This window comes from Salvelinus sp. IW2-2015, linkage group LG8 (assembly GCF_002910315.2).
Source record: "Salvelinus sp. IW2-2015 linkage group LG8, ASM291031v2, whole genome shotgun sequence".
Classification (NCBI taxonomy): Eukaryota; Metazoa; Chordata; class Actinopteri; order Salmoniformes; family Salmonidae; genus Salvelinus; species Salvelinus sp. IW2-2015.
Genome location: NC_036848.1, coordinates 4,950,075 through 4,972,300, shown reverse-complemented (window position 1 = coordinate 4,972,300; position 22,226 = coordinate 4,950,075). Strand labels below are relative to the sequence as shown.

At 43.4% G+C, this 22,226-nt stretch overlaps 1 protein-coding gene across 1 annotated transcript in view; it reads left to right on the top strand.

Annotated features, from left to right (window-relative positions):
• Nucleotides 1-4,030: 4,030 nt before the first annotated feature.
• snx25 (sorting nexin 25) overlaps nucleotides 4,031-22,226 on the top strand; it is a 53,367-nt gene continuing 35,171 nt past the window's right edge. Inside the window, exons 1-5 of the mRNA XM_023992205.2 lie at nucleotides 4,031-5,495; nucleotides 6,000-6,084; nucleotides 10,463-10,679; nucleotides 16,405-16,577; nucleotides 19,055-19,241. Coding sequence (XP_023847973.1) covers nucleotides 5,187-5,495; nucleotides 6,000-6,084; nucleotides 10,463-10,679; nucleotides 16,405-16,577; nucleotides 19,055-19,241 — 971 coding nt within the window. The 5' untranslated portion in view covers nucleotides 4,031-5,186. The remainder of the gene's footprint in view (nucleotides 5,496-5,999; nucleotides 6,085-10,462; nucleotides 10,680-16,404; nucleotides 16,578-19,054; nucleotides 19,242-22,226) is intronic.

The following is a 22,226-nucleotide window of genomic DNA, read 5'->3' as shown; positions in this document are numbered from 1 at the left end:
TTATATATATTTTTTTATATAAAGGGACATTTTAATCTAAGGTGGACAATTTATTTGATTTATATATTTTTTACTCAATGAAAGATTTCTGATTCTTAGATTTGTTTTTTATTATTGTTATTTACAATTATGAAGAAAAAAATACATTTTTATCAACAAGTCCGCATTTGTGACATCTCYTGTGTGAAATTGTATAGGCTTGTTGCTTATGTGTGCCTATATGTAATGTTTTAAATTAGTTGCTAAATCCATTTACACACGTTTGAGTGTGTCACACATTCATGGCCAACTCTTAATCCTGTGGATCAACATGCAAATCTTAATAAAAATATTGTTTTGTAATCTTGTGGTACTACAGTGTAGTAGATGTTTTTTTTCAAGTGACACAGATTACCAGAGGTCAGCAATGTCTGTTTTCTGACCATGTGTGAAACATTTATGTAGTTGTTTGGTTCAGCTGTTGGATTCAAGAAATTTGTTTCACTGTTCTTTTCCTGCTGTCCTTTCTCAACTCTGGAAGATTTTTACAAAGAAAATGGTGCCAACAGTGAGTGTTTTGCCTCTGTATGTTGAATCATAGTATTACTTGTTTCAACAAATCAAATCWAATTTTGTCACATACACATGGTTAATGTTAATGCGAGTGTAGCAAAATGCTTGTGCTTCTAGTTCCGACAATGCAGTAATAACAGGCATGAATGCAGTGATATTCCAGCTATTGCATAATGGCTCTGAAAAGTTTACAAATACTAGTGATTGTGAACTGAAAATTGAGGGGGTTTTTCTCCTTTTTTTTTTTTTTTTTACCTGGCTTCCTCTTAACAATCCTTTAAAATATAATTTAAGTAAGGGGGGGGGGGGGTAGTTGCTGAGCTCCGGCTTCAGCAGCACACCAAATGGGCCTGCTTTGGCTCATGCTCTGGCTGCCTTTTAGTTTCGGTTGCTGTTCTTAGCCTCTTAACTTCCTGTTTGCGCCTGAACACACAGCCAATTGGTGCCCGGGTTGCTGTGACAACCACACACCAGATAGGCCATTAATCAATCCCAGAGTAAACAGTCTCAACCACTCCACAGGATAGTCCAGACAGAGCACATAACAGCACGCAAATGCCAAGCATTATGAAACGGCATTGTTAAAGGACTGGACCATCAGACCTCTGCAGATCTTAAAATGCATTGTCCAGCCCAAGGACTTTTGAAAAGAGGTATATAAAATACAACTATTATTAKATTTTTTTCATTTAGTTTCATTCATGTCCTTGGTTTGGTTGAATAGTCTCTGGGCAAATGCAAATGGTCAAGTTCATGACAATACTGTAGTTASAGTGCCTTCAGAAAGTATTCAACCCCCTTGACATACCACATTTTAATATGTACAGCCTGAATTCAAAATGTATWAAATATATTCATTTTCTCAGCCATCTACACACAATACCCCATAATGACAAAGTGAAAACATGTTTTTACAAATGTTTGCAAATTTATTGAAAATGAAATACAGAAATATATTACATTTGGATAAATATTRACAACCCTTTGCTATGACACTCCCATCTGAGCTGAGGTGCATTCAATTTCCTTTGATCATCATCCTTGAGATATCAATACAACTTGATTGGAGTCCACRTGTGACCAATTCAATTCTTTGGARGTGATTTACAAACACACCTGTCTATATAAGGTCCCAAAGTTGACGGTGTATGTCAGAGCAAAAACTATACCATWAAGTCCAGGGAACTGTCCACAGATGGCCGAGATTGAATTGTGTTGAGGCGTATATCTGGGGAAGGGTATAAAACAATTTCTAGAGTGTTGAAAGTTTCCAAGTGCACAGTGTTCTCCAAGTGGAAYAAAATATGGAACTACCCAGAGCTGGTCGTCGAACCAAACWGAGCAACCGGGCAAGAAGGACATGGCTCAGGGAGGTGACCAAGAACCCAATAACCACTCGGCGAGAACTACAGAGTTCCTTGGCTGAGATGGGAGAATCTGGCAGAGGGACAACAGTCTCTACAGCACTTCACCTATATGGGGCTTTATGGGAGAGGMGCCAGACAGAAGCCAGTCTTGAGAAAGTCCTGGAGTTTGCAAAAATGCACGTGAAAATTTTAGACCATAAGGCAAAAGATTCTGGTCTGATGAGACAAATTTAACTCGGGCTTGAATCCGAAATGCTTTGTCTGGATAAAAACCAGGCACAGCTCATTACCCATCTAACACCATCCCTACCGTGAAGCATGGTAGTGACAGCATCATGCTATTGGGATGCTTTTCAGTGTCAGGGACTGGGAGACTGGTAAGGATAAATGGAACAATGAATGGAGGCAAATCCTTGATGAGAACCTGCTTGACTGCAAATGACCTTAGACTGGGGTGAAGATTTAWGACCCCAAGCATACAGCCAAAGCAATGTTGGAATGGCTTCAGAACAAGAATGTTAAAGTCCTTGAGTGGTCCAGACTTGAATCCCATTGAAAATCTGTGGAAAGGCTTGAAGATTGCTGTTCACTGCTGTTCCCCATCTAACTTAACAGAGCTTGAGAAAATCTGCAGGGAAGAATAGGAGAAAATCCCCAAATCKAGATGTGCAAAGCTGATACAGACATACCCAAGACAACTTAAAGCTGTAATCGCCGCRAAGGGTGCTTCTACAAAGTATTGATAGGGGTGTGAATACTTATGCAAATMAGATTTCTGTATTTTATTATCAATAAATTAGCAAACATTTCTACAAAKATGTTTTCACTTTGTCATTATGGGGTATTGTGTGTAGATGGGTGAGGGGTAAAACTCACCTTTAATCCATTTAGAATTCAGCCTGTAACAAAATGTGGAATAAYTCAACGGTTATGAATACTTTCTGAAGGCACTGTATCTCTGGTGAATCATGTGAATCATGCAGTCTGAATACATTGCACCATCTAGTGGCTGTAGTAATAACTGAAATATAAATCCAAGTATTCAATAGTTTAGTGTGTGAGCTCACAAAGCAATTAAGTGGGTAGGAATGTAGCAGTTTTGTGAACATCACATTTTTCTTATGTGTTTACATCACAGTACTAAGTTCAAGTATAATTTTTTACCATGCATCATGAAAGCTCTCTTTATTCAGTTGGACTATGAGCCTGGATATTTGGGTAAATTGATGATTATTATGATACTGTGTGTACTGAAAGGCCAGTTACTTGTAAGGTTCCTAGTTCAAATCCCTGAGCAGACGAGGTGAAAAATCTGTCATTCTGTCCACGAGCAAGACAACAACAGCTCCACGGACGCCTAATGTGGCAGCTCCCGCACGTCTCCGATTCAGAGGGGTTGGGTTGAAAGCGGTAGTCAAGTTTCAGTTGGAGCTTGTGTGCAATTGACAAAAATAAATGCAATCCTTTAATTGAATCCCCTTGTCTGTAGAAACGGTTGTCTTGGAGATGAACACATAGTGCCAGTAGAGTAGAGCACTTCTCAAAACTATAAAAACAAAATGTCTTCTGCTATATACTGTAATATTTATAAATACTGTAATATTTTTGCATTGGAATTTCAGAAAAAGTCCTTAATATATTTACAGTAATGGTGGCATGATAGTGCTTCACAATATTTTTCCACCCCCAAAATTATTGGGCCTAGACAAAATTGCATTCGAATGGTGCAGCCTTATTGGCCAAGCGCGTATAATAATTAAAATACAAAAGTGTATTATCCCCTTATAATATCATAATGATTATCCCCTTTTTCCCTTTGTTTAACCTTGTGGAATGTTGAAAGGTCATTGACTGATTGTTCCACAGTGACGCCTCTGACAACTTCCCCTATTCATTACGTCGATTCTGTTGCAAAACTACCAGAATTTGTTCTATAGAAACTTGTTTTAATTTGCAACTGTTTGGACTAATGAATACACCCCTGGGGTTCATTATGCCGATTGTTTTGCAAAATGTTTCGTTTGTTGCAAAAAAGTTAACTCCAAATGCTGTTGAGTTCCGTTTTGTTCTTAAACGGAAGTTGTAGTTCAGTTGTGTCTCGCCCACAAAAAATAAAATAAGTGGCTGGAAGAAGTTCACTCCACTTTAGAGCATGGTAGAATTGGTCATTTATAGATGTGCAGATTGGGAGGCAAACTGTAGAAACCATAACATTTAAATGAACTAGAACTTCCGTTGAGGAACCCAACAGCGTTTATGTCACGCGGAAGAGCGGTTGGAGTTAACGGTTTCTGTTGCAAAACGTTTTTCAACAGACGAAACATTTAACAACAGAATCGGCGTAATGAATACACACCTGATTTGGTTTGTGCGGTTGACACCGCCACGTTGATTGGTCGGCKGATTTCACGTGTAGAAAGAAATGTGTCAGTCAAGTTAATAACAGGAAACTAGACACTCAGCTGAAGATAGAGGACAATCGATAACAAAACGGRCAGCCATCGCCTCGCCTACACAGGTGTCATCATCAGCTGTGTCGATGGATACTCAGGAATAGGAATTTTCCAACCAGAGGCATTTTGATATTTATTTTGTTTAGAGATAAAATATCGAGAAAGYTCTGTTTCAGGTAGCACGCAAGCTAGTTAGCTAACTAAAGCTAACTTGCATTTATCTGCACATAGTTAGCTGCTAGCTAGCTAATTGCTGATGGAGTTTGTTTGCAATTAGCAAGCTTGCTAACGTTAGCTGCGGACAGAGCCTGTTGGCTATATAATGTAACGTTAGCTATTTAGCCAAAGAAGCCTTACCCACCTTTCTGATTTTGTCGAGTTGTAAACGTAACGTTAGCTGYCCAGCTAAGTAGCTAGCTAGCTAGTTAGGTAATTGAACTGTAATGAACTTACATGCTCGCTGCTTTCTTGCATTTGGTATCTAGCTTACCAACCCAGCTAGCTAGGTTTGAGATATTGTTTACATGGAACACCGGAAACTTGCTTGCTTTGCGATGCAAATCTGATGGCACGAGCAACATAGACTAGCTAGGTTCATAGAATGACGTCAATGCCCAGACCTTTACATGGACATAGGAGGCTAACAACAGCAAGGGAATGTTTTTTTTTTCATCTCTAAGGTCCAATATCCCATGTCAATATTTGGGTGCCGTCTCTCCCTAAATATGGTAAATGCGTTTGAATGAAGARCCAACTGCGAGGAACACAAAGCCTGTTCTCTTGTCGGTGTTGAGGAGATGTCATTGACAGCAGCATGCATTTTGCTGGCAGGAGCAGCACCGATGCCCCCATGTCTAGCGCCGCCTCCATCGGTTCCTCTTTTCGTTTCTTGCCCGTCATCTGCTTGGGAATCGCCGCAGCATTACTTTTTCAGTTTGGATATGGGGGGCTCACCATAACGTCATTTTTTCTGAAGCTTTTTATTTATATCTCCTTTGCATTGTTCTGCTTCTTGTTGGGAAGCTTTGGTCTCCTCGTTAAAAAGGGTCCTCCTAAAATCAGCCGATTTGAAACTTCAAAGAGACAGTCTACTTACCTGTTGGACTTGTTTAACAAATTAATGGTAAGCATCCTGAATAGTTTTTATTCATGTTCATGTCATGGGTCTTTTCATTGTTCTCCATGTCATCCTTGTTATGGCCACTGAGTTGTGTGTCAGAGTGAGACATTTTAAATTCAATACAGTAGACCTCTATAGGCATTCATTACTGTGCTGTTCAYTCCTGCGTGATGACACATTATCATGTTGTGTTATAGCCTATAGCTTCAACAGTCTGCCAGACCTTTGAAGCATAGGCGGTCTTTATCTCAGTCTTGTATCTCCTGCATGACACTGTGTGGGTGTTATGTTTAGAAATATCCTTGTTGCTCAATACTACCTGTCACTTCCCTGTCTGGGTTGGACATCACTGCCCATTCAACTATTKCATTATTTATCAATTTCTGTTTGAGGTTGTTAGATTATGTCCTTTGTCAATGATCTTGTTTGTATGCATGCAATGGATTGAGAGAGCGTTATTGACCTTCGGCTGGGACTCCATCCTTTGTACTTGTGTTATGTTTGCAGGGAAGGTTCACCGTGCCACTTTTGGAGTCTGCGCAGACAAGAAGAGTGGTGGTATCACACAATGTGGACAAGGCCCTTAAAGAAGGTTAGTGTTTGGTGGTTAAAACCCCAAATATAATGCTGCAGAACCATCATTTGTGTGGAGTCGGCAGTCCTAGAATAGGCCTTCCTCTTCGCAGGAAGAGATTGTGAGATCAGCAGCTTCCTTTCACTTGGTGTAAGAAACACGGGGAAGATTTCAATTGCATACTCCTCGATCCTCGTCTCCTTCTCAAAACCCATTGGATGAGAAAGCCAGAGGTCCCTTCCCTCTGACCTTCTCCAATAGGTTTTAAGGAAATGAGGAGAGAGGACGCAAGGAGTATGTAGTTGAGATCACTACATTGTCATTCACTAAGCTCATATCTGCTCACACCCCAAACAACATTTCTCATTTACATTTTACATGGTGAAGATAGCCTTTCAAATAACTTTCCCTACTGGCAAACAAAAGCTGTCCCCTGGTAATGAGATCACAATTACATGTGTATTACTGTATTTAACAAGCTGCTGTGTGTTARTGCATGGATGGTTAATCACAAGCCCCTTATCGAAGGTAGCATTAACCCTAATGACTGGCACTTATTATACCCACCAGGCAGAAACCAATCAGAAATGGTATTATTAAAATGTTGATTACAGAAAGGAACAACGAAGGAAGTTTGACCCAACCTCCCCCACCTCGTTCAGCCTATGTTGGATAGGATTACTGAATCTGTTGAAGCTGTGTGATAGAGGGTCTCACATGATTGGAGGGGAAGAAAGGCCCAGTGTTCCCTTTATAGTGCACTTTTGACCAGGGTCCATGGAGGAGAGCATGGTGGCCCTTGTCAAAAGTAGTGCACTATAAAGGGAACATGGTGCCATTTGGGACAGGGACGGAGATGTTTGCTGTCCTCCCTGGCCCTGTGTTTAACCAACATGCTGTTTACTTTACACACCACTCCTTTCATTCATACAGCAGGAGATTGTTCTCCGGCAATTTAGACTTATCAATCCACTCGTCTCTTGCAGCTGTTAGCCTCGCTTGAGGATTGAACCGCTTACTTAATGGCTGGAATTTGGTAGCCTACACTTTGGCTCTACACTGATATATTGTCATGTATTTGCAGGAAGTCATGCAGAAAGGCATTACTGTCTTGTCTACCCCCTCTGGTATTGTGATAAAAATGTTATATCATATCAGAGATCTGTATATACTGACATGATGGCCTGTTCCCCGCCCTAACAATAGGAGTTGTTGTCCCAAAGGCGGGAAGACAGGCGGTCTGCTTATTGTGGACAGATTTTGACTGGAGTGAACTCTCTCGCTTCACCTCTTCCAGTATATACAGATCTCAAGACGTCCGCAAGGAGTTGCTAGAGKGCAATGAGCCAAGTAAAGTCCCTCCGGCCAAACCCAGGTGACGCTGGGCCAATTGTGTGCCGCCCTATGGAYCTCCCGGTCACTGCCGGTTGTGACACTGGGATTGAACCCCAGGCTGTAGTGATSCTGTGCCTTAGGCCGCTGCGCCACTCGGMAGGCCCCGCCTCTTCCTTTCTGATCATATCTGAGCAACGCCATAGCAAGGTCCATGCTGCCCTCTGACCTATCACATGTTGGGTAAGGGTGGGTCATTGAGGAGGAGCTCACTGGTATTAATGCTAATGAATTACCAAGGTGGTTGGCAGGTCACCCCATCACTGGCTCTCATGTGGTTCTTATGTAGGGAGTGATTGAAGCCATCCAGGAGATATAAACTGATCTTCTTCACTGACTATGRTAGTGTTTTCAACAAGAGCTCAACCAARCTCCCACTTCTCTCCACACTATGGGAGTTTAAGTTATTCACAATATCCTGTAGAGGGCTCACTGTGGAGTCAGGCACTGTCAGTCTGAAGCAAAGCAAATTGAAGGCCTTTCATTTTTGGGAWATGTCTGACTAGGCTATAGCGCCCTACTCTACCTGGGMTTGTGCTCCATACAGTGCTGTCTGGCTCTCTATAGAAACACAGAAATGTAGCTGCAGTCAGACCTTGGCATGCTTTGGGTTTAGTGTCTTGAGACCTGTCTTTCCGTACAGTATGTTCTCATTGATATGGAAGAGGTTCCGTATCATGGCAGACAGTGGCACTGTCTGTATGGAGTGGCTGCAGGCTCCAGTAGTTTGGGTGTGTTTGTGTAAATCCCCTGACTGAAAAACATCTGTTACCTGGCAGCCAGCATTGGTACTGTGCTGAGGTCCTCCCAGAAGAAGGGTGTTTACTGTCTCTCTACTGTCTGTATGGCTACTGCCTTATGCTGATGTCACAGAGAGAGTACCACTGAAGAAGTACATCTCCCCAACCAGGAGAGTAAACTGTAGCCTAGATGGCTAGTACACAACTGGCTTAAGGAGCAATCAGAAAGGGTATAGGGTTGGCATAGGCACCATAGAGGTTAGCCTGTTGGACCAGACAGGTGATATAGCAAGCAAATCCACTCTCTGGGAGAACCCAGTGTTTAATTTAGGTCCGTTCAGGCCCTCTACAAGCTGGAATGTTGWATACAATTTGAATCTACTCTACTGGTTGTTTGCGGGGTTGGTCCTTYTGATGCTTTGAGTTTTAGATTATACAGTGGGGCAAAAAAGTATTTAGTCAGCCACCAATTGTGCAAGTTCTCCCACTTAAAAAGATGAGAGAGGCCTGTAATTTTCATCATAGGTACACTTCAACTATGACAGACAAAATGAGAACAAAAAATCCAGAAAATCACATTGTAGGATTTTTWATGAATTTATTTGCAAATTATGGTGGAAAATAAGTATTTGGTCACCTACAAACAAGCAAGATTTCTGGCTCTCACAGACCTGTAACTTCTTCTTTAAGAGGCTCCTCTGTCCTCCACTCGTTACCCTGTCTCTTATACACATCTAGATGTGTATAAGAGACAGCCAAACTCCACTATGGCCAAGACCAAAGAGCTGTCAAAGGACACCAGAAACTAAATTGTAGACCTGCACCAGGCTGGGAAGACTGAATCTGCAATAGGTAAGCAGCTTGGTTTGAAGAAATCAACTGTGGGAGCAATTATTAGGAAATGGAAGACATACAAGGCCACTGATAATCTCCCTCGATCTGGGGCTCCACGCAAGATCTCACCCCGTGGGGTCAAAATGATCACAAGAACGGTGAGCAAAAATCCCAGAACCACACGGGGGGACCTAGTGAATGACCTGCAGAGAGCTGGGACCAAAGTAACAAAGCCTACCATCAGTAACATCAATATTTAGACTTAGGGATGCCACCCGTTAGATAAAATACGMAACGGTTCCGTATTTCACTGAAAGAATAAACCTTTTGTTTTTGAAATGATAGTTTCTGGATTTTGCCATATTAATGACCGAAGGCTCGTATTTCTCTGTGTTATTATATTATAATTAAGTCTATGATTTGATAGAGCAGTCTGYCTGAGCGGTGGTAGGCAGCAGCAGGCTTGTAAGAATTCATTCAAACAGCACTTTCCTGCATTTGCCAGCAGCTCTTCGCTGTGCTTCAAGCATTGCGCTGTTTAGGACTTCAAGCCTATCAACTCCCGAGATTAGGCTGGCAATACTATAGTGGCTATAAGAACATCCAATAGTCAAAGGTATATGAAACACAAATGGTAGAGAGAAATAGTCCAATAATAACTATAACCTAAAACTTCTTAACTGGGAATATTGAAGACTCATGTTAAAAGGAACCACCAGCTTTCACCAGCTTTTTTTCATGGCACATATTGCACTTTTTCTTTCTTCTCCAACACTGTGTTTTTGCATTATTTAAACCAAATTGAACATGTTTCATTATTTATTTGAGACTAAATATATTTATGTATTAAGTTAAAATAAGTGTTCATTCAGTATTGTTGTAGTTGTCATTATTATATATATATATATATATATATATATATATATATAAATCGTCTGATTTTAGTCAAACTGCTTTTTCTGGTCCTCCAATAATCGGTATCGGACGTTGAAAAATCATAATCGGTCGACCTCTACTAGAAATGTGAACCCACTACCAACGTGTTGATAAGTTGGTTTAACCAGAGGAACCGGTAGAGTAATGTCAAATGTAATTCTATTTAACATTACGGCTTGGCGAGGCTCTGAAAGGACCATATCCAAATGAGCACACAGCAATGTMTCCAATAGTACCTAGTAAGCATTAGCTAGCTATTAGTGGCTGATGTACTAGGCTAGGATTGAGTAAGAATAGGAGGTGGGGCTGATGGTCCAACATGATCCAGTCTTAATGTAAACCTACACCGTGAAATAGACGGATTGTGGCTGAACAGAGACTTCAGAGTTTTGCTTCCCTTTAGCAGCAGAGATTTCTATTGATGCTTCTMCTTAAATTTACCCTGTATTTTGCCAAGCAGTGTACCAACCACGTCTTGTTCTCTGTGTCTCCAGTGTTTGACTACAGCTACAGGGACTATGTCCTGTCGTGGTATGTGCCGCTGAGCCGCGACGAGGGACAGCTCTACCAGATGCTGTCAGAGGACTTCTGGGAGATGGCCAAGCAGCTGCGGGGCCYCCTGGCAGACGTCGACATGGTCAACGTGGTCTGCAATGACACCGTCAAGACCCTCCATGCACACTTCTGTGACCTCAAGACAGCCAATACCAGGTACAGGAGGAGGAGGAGATCTGTTTGTGCTGTCTTGCCAAGTCATGTTGGTTTGACAACCATAGGAGTTAGGACAGCACAAACCGATCGGGGAGCAAGCAGCAGGCTAGAGGAGAGGTTCAGGGGCCCTAACATGGGCCTCTCTGGTCTGGTGAGAATATAGAGGTGGTCATCATCACTCGGCATTACCCAGCTTCCCCCTTTCCTCAGGAAAGGAGAGCAGCCMTGCTTATTTTAGTCTGTGGCCATGGAGCAAAGCTCGGGGCAGGGTTCTTACTAAAACTTATGCTACTGGACTGGAGAGGATGCTTCTTCACTGTCTGACTGTTTTAGCTGTTTGGTTAACCCCTTTGGAAATTGGATATGGTCACGAACCGGCTCGAAGTCCATAACAAAAAGGGAGACAACGTGGAGATTAGGAATAACAAAAAATATATTTATTAACTGAAGTAACGTAAATACAATTAACTATGGTGTGTGTCGTCAGTAATCAGTAGCGTAAGTGAGTGGTTGCGTACATTAATGTGATAATGAGGGGTGTTGAAAGGTGCCAAAGCAAACAAACGGCCACAAAAATGCCACAACCAAAATCTAACAGTGTGTCTGCATGGAGAGAGCCCAGGTGTGTCCCATGTCGCTGACGGCCTTCCCTGCTCCCTCCGCCGACATCCTAATAAGGAAAACAAGAGAAAGAATACGGAAGACAGAGTGGGAGGGTCGTCACAATATGAATTGGGCCAGATGTAAATGTTTCTAACAGAACAACTATAAAAAGCATATGCATGACCATGGTAGCAATTGAAAGAGAACACTTTGGAGATTATGGGGAAATTATCAGGACACAGCAGTTCACATGTCACAAGACTTTAACCAAACATTACACTGATTTTATGTGCATTTTACATTTACTGTACTTTTCACAGCATTTGTCAATAACAAAATCGGAAAGTACTTTTTGGAGTAGGTGCAAGATGAGAAAAACGATGACAAGGGTTTGAGTGTGAGGTGTATCCAAGTTGCCACACACCTCTTCAAACTGAACAGTTCCTAAGTCATTTCAATTAGCTTTTATGACTCAAGGAAAGCGCTTTCAGCTATCAGGTGCTTTTTTTAAGCTCTACTAGCTTTGCCATTGATGAACAGAAGCAAGTGCACGTGTAGTTTTTTGTTTGGAACACAGCCCTGCGTCCCCACCGTCACACAATTACTGTTGATTCTATCAGTCAAAACCCATGCATCCCTGTGAAGCAGAGAACGTGACCTCTGGCGTCATGTATAGCATGTTACTTTACAGCCACTGTGTTCRAATTTTGGTGCTTATCAATGACAAAATCTGCCGTTTTCAACCGTAAGGGATGAGCTACTGGTCAGTGTTTACGATACTGTACAGTCTCTGTTCCATTTGCCCCGGATATGTACACGTAGAAGTGGAGCTCACTCATAGGAAAGCAAGGACAGACAGGGAAATGGGGAAAGTATTCGGACCCCTTGACTTTTTCCCCCCAAAAATTACGTTACAGCCTTATTCTAAAATGGATTGAATAAAAACATGTCCTCTTCAATCTACACACAATATCCCATAATGACAAAGTGATAACAGGTTGTTYATTTTTTTTTGAAAATGTATTACAAATTTTAAAAAAATACCTTATTTACATAAGTATTCAGACCCTTTGCTATGAGACTTGAATTTGAGCTCAGGTGCATCCTGTTTCCATTAATCATCCTTGAGATGTTTCTACAACTTGGAGTCCACCTGTGGTAAATTTTAATTGATTGGACATGATTTGGAAKGGCACACAACTGTCTATATAAGGTCCCACAGTTGACAGTGCACGTCAGAGCAAAAATCAGGCCATTAGGTTGGTTGGAATTGTCCGTAGAGRTCCAAGACAGGATTGTGTCGAGGCACAGATCTGGGGAAGGGTACAACATTTTTTTTCGGCATTGAAGATCCCCACGAACACAGTGGCCTCCATCATTCTTAAATGGAAGAAGTTTGGAACCACCAAGACTCTTCCTAGAGCTGGGCTATCAGGGAGGTGACCAAGAACCCGATGGCCACTCCAACAGAGCTCCGGAGTTCCTCTGTGGAGATGGGAGAACCTTCCAGAAGGACAGCCATCTCTGCATAACTCCACCAATCAGGCCTTTTATGGTAGACTGGCCAGATGGAAGCAACTCCTTAGTAAAAGGTACATGACAGCCTGCTTGGAGTTTGCCAAAAGGCACCTAAAGGACTCTGACTGTGAGAAACAAGATTCTCTGGTCTGATGGAACCAAGATTGAACTCTTTGGCCTGGATGCCAAGCATCTCCTCTGGAAGAAACCTGGCACCATCCCTAAGGTGAAGCATGGTGGTGGCAGCATCATGCTGTAGGGATGTTTTTCAGTGGCAGGGACTTGGAGACTAGTCATGATCAAGGGAAAGATGAACAGAGCAAAGTACAGAGATCCTTGATGAAAATCTGCTCCAGAGCTCTCAGAACCTCAGACTGGGGCAAAGGTTCACCTTCCATCAGGACAACGACCCGAAGCACATAGCCAAGACAACGCAGGAGTGGCTTCGGGACAAGTCTCTGAATGTCCTTGAGTGGCCCAGCCAGAGCCTGGACTTTAACCGGATCCAACTGTAGGAAGAGTCTGTAGAGACCAGAAAATAGCTGTGCTGCGACACTCTCCATCCAACCTGACAGCGCTTGAGGAACTGCAGAGAAGAATGGGAGGAACTCACAAAATACAGGTGTGCCAAGCTTGTAGCATCATACTCAAGTAATCGTTGCCAAASGTGCTTCAACAAAGTACTGAGTAAAGGGTCTGAATTCTTATGTAAATGTGATAMWTTTTTTTTTTGCTTTGTCATTATGGAGTATTGTGTGTAGATTTAAGGGTGGACACACAATCTGATCAATTTTAGAATATGGCTGTAACATAACAAAATGTGGAAAAAGTCAAGGGGTCTGAGTACAGGGCATTCGGAAAGTATTGTCTGAGCAGCGGAAGTCATAAAAAACACAATTTAAATGTGTTCATTATGCCTTTTTAAAATAAGTTACTCACTTGTGACTGTCTGTTAGTTCATTTAGCTCCCGAAATGCATAGTGTTACTTACAATACAGTGAAGCAACCAATTAAAATATTATTTTCTATAAGCAATCCATTAGATACATTTTAACAGTAGGCCAGTTCCAAACAGTCAACATTGAAGCAGGAACTCTGCTCTCAGCTAGGTAACCTGTTGGAATTTACAGCAAATGTCACTATTTTGAAAGACTTTGAGCAGGTAGGTCCTCACAGTGAGCAAGCTGCTTCCCTTGGTTTCTGTACTGTGTGTGTCTCTGGCTCTGCATCTCACATTGACTTTGAAAGAAGGAAGAAAGTGGTCCTCATCCATCAACTGATAGTTTTATTGGATGCCGTTTGGGATGCATCCATTGTGTAATCTTCCTGTGCTAGATTAATATTGGGTATTATGGGGTATAATAATGTATTTTGTATGTTGCCAGTGCCACATTTTCTCTGTTCAGACAGAGCTACTCTAGCAGTCTGTGTCATGTCAGAGGTCCCTCTTGAACTTTAAATGAGGCTTTTCAGAAGTTCAGCCAGTCAGTCCTTCTCGCCCAAAGACTTCCAGCTGGAGATGCTGCTCATTATTTAGCACAGTGGATGCATTTCTTTCCCAGCTTGTTTCAGATGCACTCGACCAAAACTGCTGAGATATGTCGTGTCTTTGCTATCATTAAATTGAAGACTTARAGTTTTTTTTCAAAGATTCTCTGTAATTAGTTATTACGCGATCAACTAAARAATAACGTAACTAATTAASTATGAATTTGGGAGCACCAGGGAAAGTAGTCAGATTACAAATCTGATTATTTTCATATCTGATCAATAGTCTTCTGATTAATGATTTATTTATTTTACCTCACGTTAGTCTCATTCCAAATGTCGTAAATTGTTGGTTATCTGCACGAACCCAGTCTTCACTATGAGTCATCCATACATCAATTGTCTTAAATCATTTATTTATTACTAAGTAATTCACAGAAATGCATAAACAAACAAACTTAAAATAGTTACATGAAATGATGGGAGAAATATGCCCTAGTGGGCTGAACCGGCATGGCGGCTTGTTAGACAAAGGGAAAATTGGGTTCGATTAAGAAGTCACTACAGAGTCCATAATTATAACAATTGACATGCTAATCCTTTACACATGAACGCTCACTCATTCAGGAACAATTGCAATCAATATATATATATATTTACGCTCAGTGTGTCGTCTTGATCGCTGGAGAAAAGTTAGTTTCTGTTGGAGATTCGTCTGTCTTGGTTATTGTGGAAAGTTCAGAGTGACATTCGTTATAGAATGGATGTTTCGGCGGTTGTCTTTCTTCGCGTTCAATGATACCGAATTCCTAGCTGAAGACTAGTAGTCAATATCAAAGACTTGTTCTTATTCGTCTAAGAGTTTAACCACGTGGTATGGTTAACAGATTCAGCAATGGTACTCAACCTTCGTTCTCCTCCTATGGAGAAAAAACATGGTCTGCTGATCATTTCTCAGAGTTGGGTTTTTATTCGGATTGCAGAGAGGGGCTGCCCCAGGATGTCTGACCCTAACTGGGCTCAGGGGCGGTCCTTGGATTTAGTTGAAATCAAAAGGGATTTGTATTTTTCTTCATTAAACAGTCCAAAATCATATTATACAAACGGTATCATACTCACTCATTCATTTTATACAACAAACAGATGTAAACCTCATATCTGAGGTTATTATACAAACAGCGGTATGGTAATGTAGCCACACAGTCTCCCATGAGTTTCCCACATTGTGACAAACGGACCGGTTAATAGCTGGAATCTTCACCGATCTTTTATACTTTTGCAGGAACATGAAATCTGTTCGTACCTCAAGTTCTGTGAGGTGGAAGAAAACCCTCTGRCCTGAAAGTTTACCCTCTCTCTAATACTGTTTGGCCATGAGGAGATTCTCAGGAATTTACGACGTCTCTCTGTGACCACAGCATGGGTTGAAGGAGGAAAGGGGGAGGCAGGGAGTGGCAGGGAGAGGGGGATGGGCTTTATGTACCTAAACAGGCAACGTCATGACAGATACATCTGCCCCCCCAGAGTTCCRTGCCCCCCCAGAGCTCCCATGACATTGTTCTATGATGGGTTTGTCACTTGTCTTTTTTAAGACTGCAGCTTTATTTACACAAAGATGATGCTCACTTTGACAAACCCATCATAGTGAATGGATAGTCTTAAGTAGGGGTGAGTGTGTTTTGTTCAAAGCACACTTCTGTATGTAGGCTTTCCAGTAAATGCACACTTATGTCATGCCTGGTGTCATGCCTCATTAAAATGAAAGAGCTGTGACTGCAGTATGGATCAGTATCAGCTATGTTCTCTCCAGCCCCTCTGTACAGAGATATGTCATGAGGACAGATTGCCCTCTAAAGCTGAATACCAAATCTCTGATGGCTGGCCAGCCTTTATCCTGCTTGGAGTCCGATTGGGGGGYYAAAACTAAGCGCTACAATTAATTCCATTGATTTGACTAAGTTTATCAGCAGTAATCAGCTTACACAAAGATACTGGCATTGCCTGTGCAGTAAGGAAACGCTCCTCTGTAGTGTGCAGAACAAAAAAGTTAATGTAGGAGACAGCAGGGTGTGCTCTGTAATGAGCCCCACCCTTCTCTAACCCCCCCCTCTCCCAGGCAGGAGGAGTTGCCCAAGCCCTTCCCCCTTCACCAGTGTCTGCAGAGCCCTGAGGAGGAGCTACGGTTCCTGCGTTGCTGTGCCCGCCTGCTCATGCTGTGCCTGCTGCCCACACGAGACGCCCGCTCCTACAGCCTGCGCGTGGTTCTAGTGGAGGTTATCACCACCAAAGGTACACAGACAGCCAGGGACACACCGTCCTCTCTCTAAAGCTCATCCATWATTCATTCTACACAGGGACTGATTCACCATGCGTCCCAAATTGCACCCTATACCCTTTATTGTGCACTACTTTTGACCAGGGCCCAAAACCTATGGGAAATTGTGTTCCAAATGGCACCCTTACGCAGTGAATTGGAAATCTATTTCATGTAACACTGGCATGATGAGCAATGATGTGGGCTGGATGATGTGCCAGAGCTCCAACTGAATGACTTGTCAGCTACTGTATTTATGCTGTTAGGAGGGGAGATGCTCTCGCATGCTTCTCGCTGTTCTAACCAAAAAACAACAGGGAACAACCAGATATTTGCTGGTGTTAAAATATTAATGACTCTAGACTGTCTCTGACGCCATATGGAAAAGCAAAAGGCAACACCAATCAGAAAGGGCTGTGTTTCACAACAGGGTTTTACTTCCTTGTGAACTGACTTGCTGTGCCATCACAGATGTGGTTCTGTTATTAGCAGTGAAGGCTGCCTGACTGCAGACCAAGGAGGCAGAGCTAAATGGGCTGTCAAGAAGGTGTGGGGGCGATTTTGTTTATCTTGCAGGCACAGATGGATGACAAAAATATACTTCCAGACCCCTAATTATATCTTCATTACCACCGTTACTTAGCAACATCCCTCCTTCAAGGTACTGAACATGTTAGATTTGCACAGTTTTTTACCTCCACTCTCCTGTCATGGTGTTGGTGAGGTTCTGTTATACCTCCACTCTCCTGTCATGGTGTTGGTGAGGTTCTGTTATACCTCCACTCTCCTGTCATGGTGTTGGTGAGGTTCTGTTTTAAGAGCATCCAAAATGCTCAACGTTACTGCTCGACATTAGTGCTGCTCGACATTAGTCAGATATGTTATCAGATTTCAATGTTATTGTTTCACATGTTATCAGTTTTTGGGGGGCATTTGTTCATTTTTTGTAATTTGTTTATTTTATTTGATCTCACAACAAAGTAATAAGATTTGAGGATAGATTTGATTTCTTGAACAATGGGACATTGTATTCTAACTGAGCTCAACCAGGCTCTAGTACTTCTATGGGTTTCCATGGAGGACTGACTGGATGGACAGAGGTGTACCTCCCAAATGGCACCCTATTTCCAATGTAGTGCACTACTTTTGAACAGTGCATAGGGCATTGTTCAAAAGTAGTGCACTCTGTAGGAAATAGGGTGCCATTTTGTACACAACCAGAGAGGGTGAAGTCTGGGGAAATGTACTGACCGCTGCCCTCTGTACCAAGGCTGGGGGCTGCCTGGAGTGGCCAATCTCTGATTCCATTTGCCAGAGATTATCTATGAAATCACCATTAGAAAGCCATTCCACCAGCTATGTGTGAGGAATCTGATAGTTTGCTTTGCAGCACAGAGCTCGGAAATGTTTGCAGTCACACATAAAGCATATCAGATCATTCAGTGTTTGGCTGAAAAACCTGTAAACTGAAATGGAATAGAATCCAGCCATCTAACCAACACACTAAAATGCTCCCAACACACATCAGCAAAGCTTTCATCTAGTGCACAACATCTAGCTTGGTGTAGATGATGCCTGCTCTCAGTATTAATACCCATCAGAAGCAAGCAACAACAGAAGGTAGTCTGCAGCTCTCTCAGATCTAAATATTAATGCCTTACAAGGAAATATGTGGGAGGGTGTAGCAGCAAGAGTGGAGGATGAGGGGAGTGGTTCCTGTACCAGCCCATAGACCCCCTACCCCCCCCTCCCGTGGTGCTGTAGCCATCCAACCAGCTGTCAGAATGATGAAACCCCCGAGGAGCACCCTATTCTCTACATCAGGGTTTCCCAAACTCGGTCCTGGGGACCCCATGTTTTGGTTTTTACCCAGCACTACACGGCTGATTCAAATAATCAAAGCTTAATTATGAGTTGATTATTTGAATCAGCTGTGTAGTGCTAGGGCAAAAACCAAAATGTGCGCACAGGGGGGGGGGGGGGCGGGACCGAGTTTGGGAATCCCTGCTCTACAAAGTGCACTCCTTATGGGCCCTGGTCAAAAGCAATGCATTATATAGTGAAAAGGGAGCCATTTTGGACATAGCCCTGGCCTACTGCCTGCCAGCCTTTACCTGTTCAGCTGTTTACGGCTTCTTGCGTAAGCATGTATGAGTCACCCCTTCCCTTATAAAACATTTATCTCCTCCATAAAAATGAAATGTGAAGAAGCTCACTAAGATYGCCAGTGATATCTGAAGGCAGTCCAGACATGCCATTGTAATAAAGGTAATCCAGMATAGTGTGTGGTTGAGGAAGAGAGGAGGCTTTTACATTCAATGGCTCTTTAGTTTGTGCTTGTGTCAGAGGATGTCACTTTACAATATTAGCTAGTTCTCGTGTGTGTGTGTTTAAATGATTAAGCTGGAGCATGCCACACTATAAGCCTGTTTTCTACTGTGTGTGTGTGCAGTGCTGAAGCCGCTGGTGGAGGTGCTGAGTGACCCAGACTTCCTGAACCTCATGCTGCTTTCTCAGCTGGAGCACCGCGAGCAGCTCAACGAGCACCACAAGAAGGCCTATACCTACGCCCCGTCCTACGAGGAGTTCATCAAGCTCATCAGCTCCTCCTCAGACATCGACTTCCTCAAACAGCTCAGGTACAGACAGCGCAGCCCAACCCTCCTCCTACTAGTGCTTCTGCGTGTGGCTCGTATGTGTGTCGATGTCCTGACTGACACAGAAGATCTCCAGTTTTCTCATTAGCCATGCCGACACGTACACCTCAACCACGCTGTCTCGTGTCACCCCGAATTGCATGCGTCATCATACCAACACGTCACACCGTCTCTCCCCTTTAGTGCTGAGACATTAGTGCTTTTTGAAGCCCGTCGGGTTGTGTTTTTTTTTTTTTTTTTTTTTATTATCAATTTAAATGTTTTAAACAATACATGCATTATGTGGGTTCAATGCTGTAACAGCACAAAACAAGATGGTAGTGAGTGACTGCGCTTTACTATCACTTATTAGGCTCTAACCACAATTTATTCACATTACTTTAATAAAATATTTCAGTTGTGTATGTTAGTTATTTTATTCCAAGTCATCATCTCATCTATGCTCAGGCAGTATCAGCCAGACAGCCTTTTATCTCAGTGCTCCCAAAAGAGTCATCAATAGAGTCATCCTGGCTAGCTGTCTGACGACAAACACTTTTTCAGTAGTACTTCAAAGTAGATAAGTCATACTTTTTAAAACTGCTAAATAACAACTATCAATCAATTAGATGTATTGTTGGGTAGAGATGCCTAACAACCGCTCTGTCTGCCGCCCCCACAGGCATGCTTGCCCAGCAAGAACCAATGAGAACAGGCAGCTGTAGGCGCAATGGATTCTGGTCATTGTAGTTAATTACCATGTTTTCTGCTCTTAACTATGATGAGTTGGACAACATGTCCCAGAGAGATCTCTCTAGACAAAAGGTACGTTGAGCACACAGAAAAAAGCCCAAACTAAATGGAATTCAAATAATTAAAGCAACTTCGGTCAATTAGTTATTTAAAAAACGCAATGTCATTTAATCACTGAGCACTATTCACCTTAAGCCACCCTGAGTGACAAACCTGTGTGTTTGTGAGCCTCTATATACCTGCTTCTCTGTGTCCCTAAGCATAGAGAGCGCTCCTGTCTGACAGCCTCATTCGTGATTCCCTCTCCCCTTGTCACAGCCCTGTGTTTCTCTGTCATTGACATACAGRGCAGCTTTTCATGAAATGACACTAGGACCAAAACAATCCCTGGCTGCAGCCTCTGATCAGGGTGCTTTACCTCCTCTTGGTGTTGTGCTGTGTTCAGCTCTCCTGCAGGCTACAGTCATTACTCCCTCCCTCCCTCCCTCCAGCGCCACACTCTTATGAGCCATGCCAACCTGACGAAGATTCTTGTAGGATCTAAACATTGTTTGTTAGTGAATAAAGGTACGAGGTGGAGCTTGTGTTAGTGAATAAAGGTACGAGGTGGAGCTTGTGTTAGTGAATAAAGGTACGTGGTGGAGCTTGTGAGTGTGCAGGCTCTATTTTATTAAGTCAGCCTGTCGACCTAACACCGCAACGCTGGCTGGCTGGGTCCGGCCTGTCGACCTACACACCGACGCTGGCTGGCTGGGTCAGCCTGTCGACCTAACACCGCGACGCTCGGCTGGTCCAGCCTGTCGACCTAACACCGCACGGCTGGCTGCGGTCCAGCCTGTCGACCTAACACCGCGACGCTGGCTGGGTCGCCTGTCGACCTAACACCGCGACGCTGGCTGGCTGGGTCAGCCTGTCGACCAACCTAACACCCAACGCTGGCTGGCTGCGTGTCCGCCTGTCGACCTAACACCGCGACGCTGGCTGGCTGGGTCAGCCTGTCGACCTAAACACGCGCGACGCTGGCTGGGTCAGCCTGTCGACCTAACACCGCGACGCTGGCTGGGGTCAGCCTGTCGACCTAACACCCGACGCTGCTGGGTCAGCCTGCGACCTAACACCGCGACGCTGGCTGGCGGTCAGCCTGTCGACCTAACACCGCCGGACGCTGGTGTCAGCCTGTCGACCTAACACCGCGCTGGCTGGGTCAGCCTGTCGACCTAAACACCGCAGCTGGCTGGGTCAGCCTGTCGACCTAACACCGCACGCTGGCTGGGTCAGCCTGTCGACCTAAGCACCGCGACGCTGGGTCAGCCTGTCGACCTAACACCGCGACGCTGGTCAGCCTGTCGACCTAACACCGCACGCTGGCGTGGCGTCGACCTAACACCGCGACGCTGGGTCGGCTGGTCGACCTAACACCGCACGCTGCGTCGGCTGGGGTCGACCTAACACCGCGACGCTGGCGGCTGGTCGGACCGAACACCGCGACGCTGGTCGGCTGGTCGACCGAACACCGCGACGCTGGTCGCTGGCAGCCTGTCGACCTAACACCCGACGCTGGCTGCCTGGTCATAAGGGATCATAGCTTTCACCTGGTCCGTCTCAGGACAGAGCAGTTTTCCTAATGTTTTGTACACTCAGTGTCCATACATACACTACCGTTCAAAAGTTTGGGGTCACTTAGAAATGTCCTTGTTTTTGAAAGAAATGTTTTAAAATGACATCAAATTGATCAGAAATAAGTGTAGATATTGTTAATGTTTAAATGACTATTGTAGCTGGAAACGCCAGACTTTATGGAATATCTAACTAAGCGTCATTCCCATTATCAGCAACCATCACTCCTGTGTTCCGATGGCATGTGTTAGCTAATCCAAGTTTAGAAATTTTAAAAGGCTAATTGATCATTAGAAACACTTTTGCAATTATGTTAGCACAGCTGAAACTGTTGGCTGATTAGAAGCAATAAAACTGTCCTTTAGACTAGTTGATTGTCTGGAGCATCAGCATTTGTGGGTTCGATTACAGGCTCAAAATGGCAAAAACAAAGAACTTTCTTCTGAAACTCGTCAGTCTATTCTTGTTCTGAGAAATGAAGGCTATTCCATGCGAGAAAATTGCCAAGAAACTGAAGATCTGGTGCACGCTGTGTACTACTCCCTTCACAGAAACAGAGCAACTGGCTCTAACCAGATAGAAAGAGGAGTGGAGGCACCGTGCAAACTGAGCATGAGG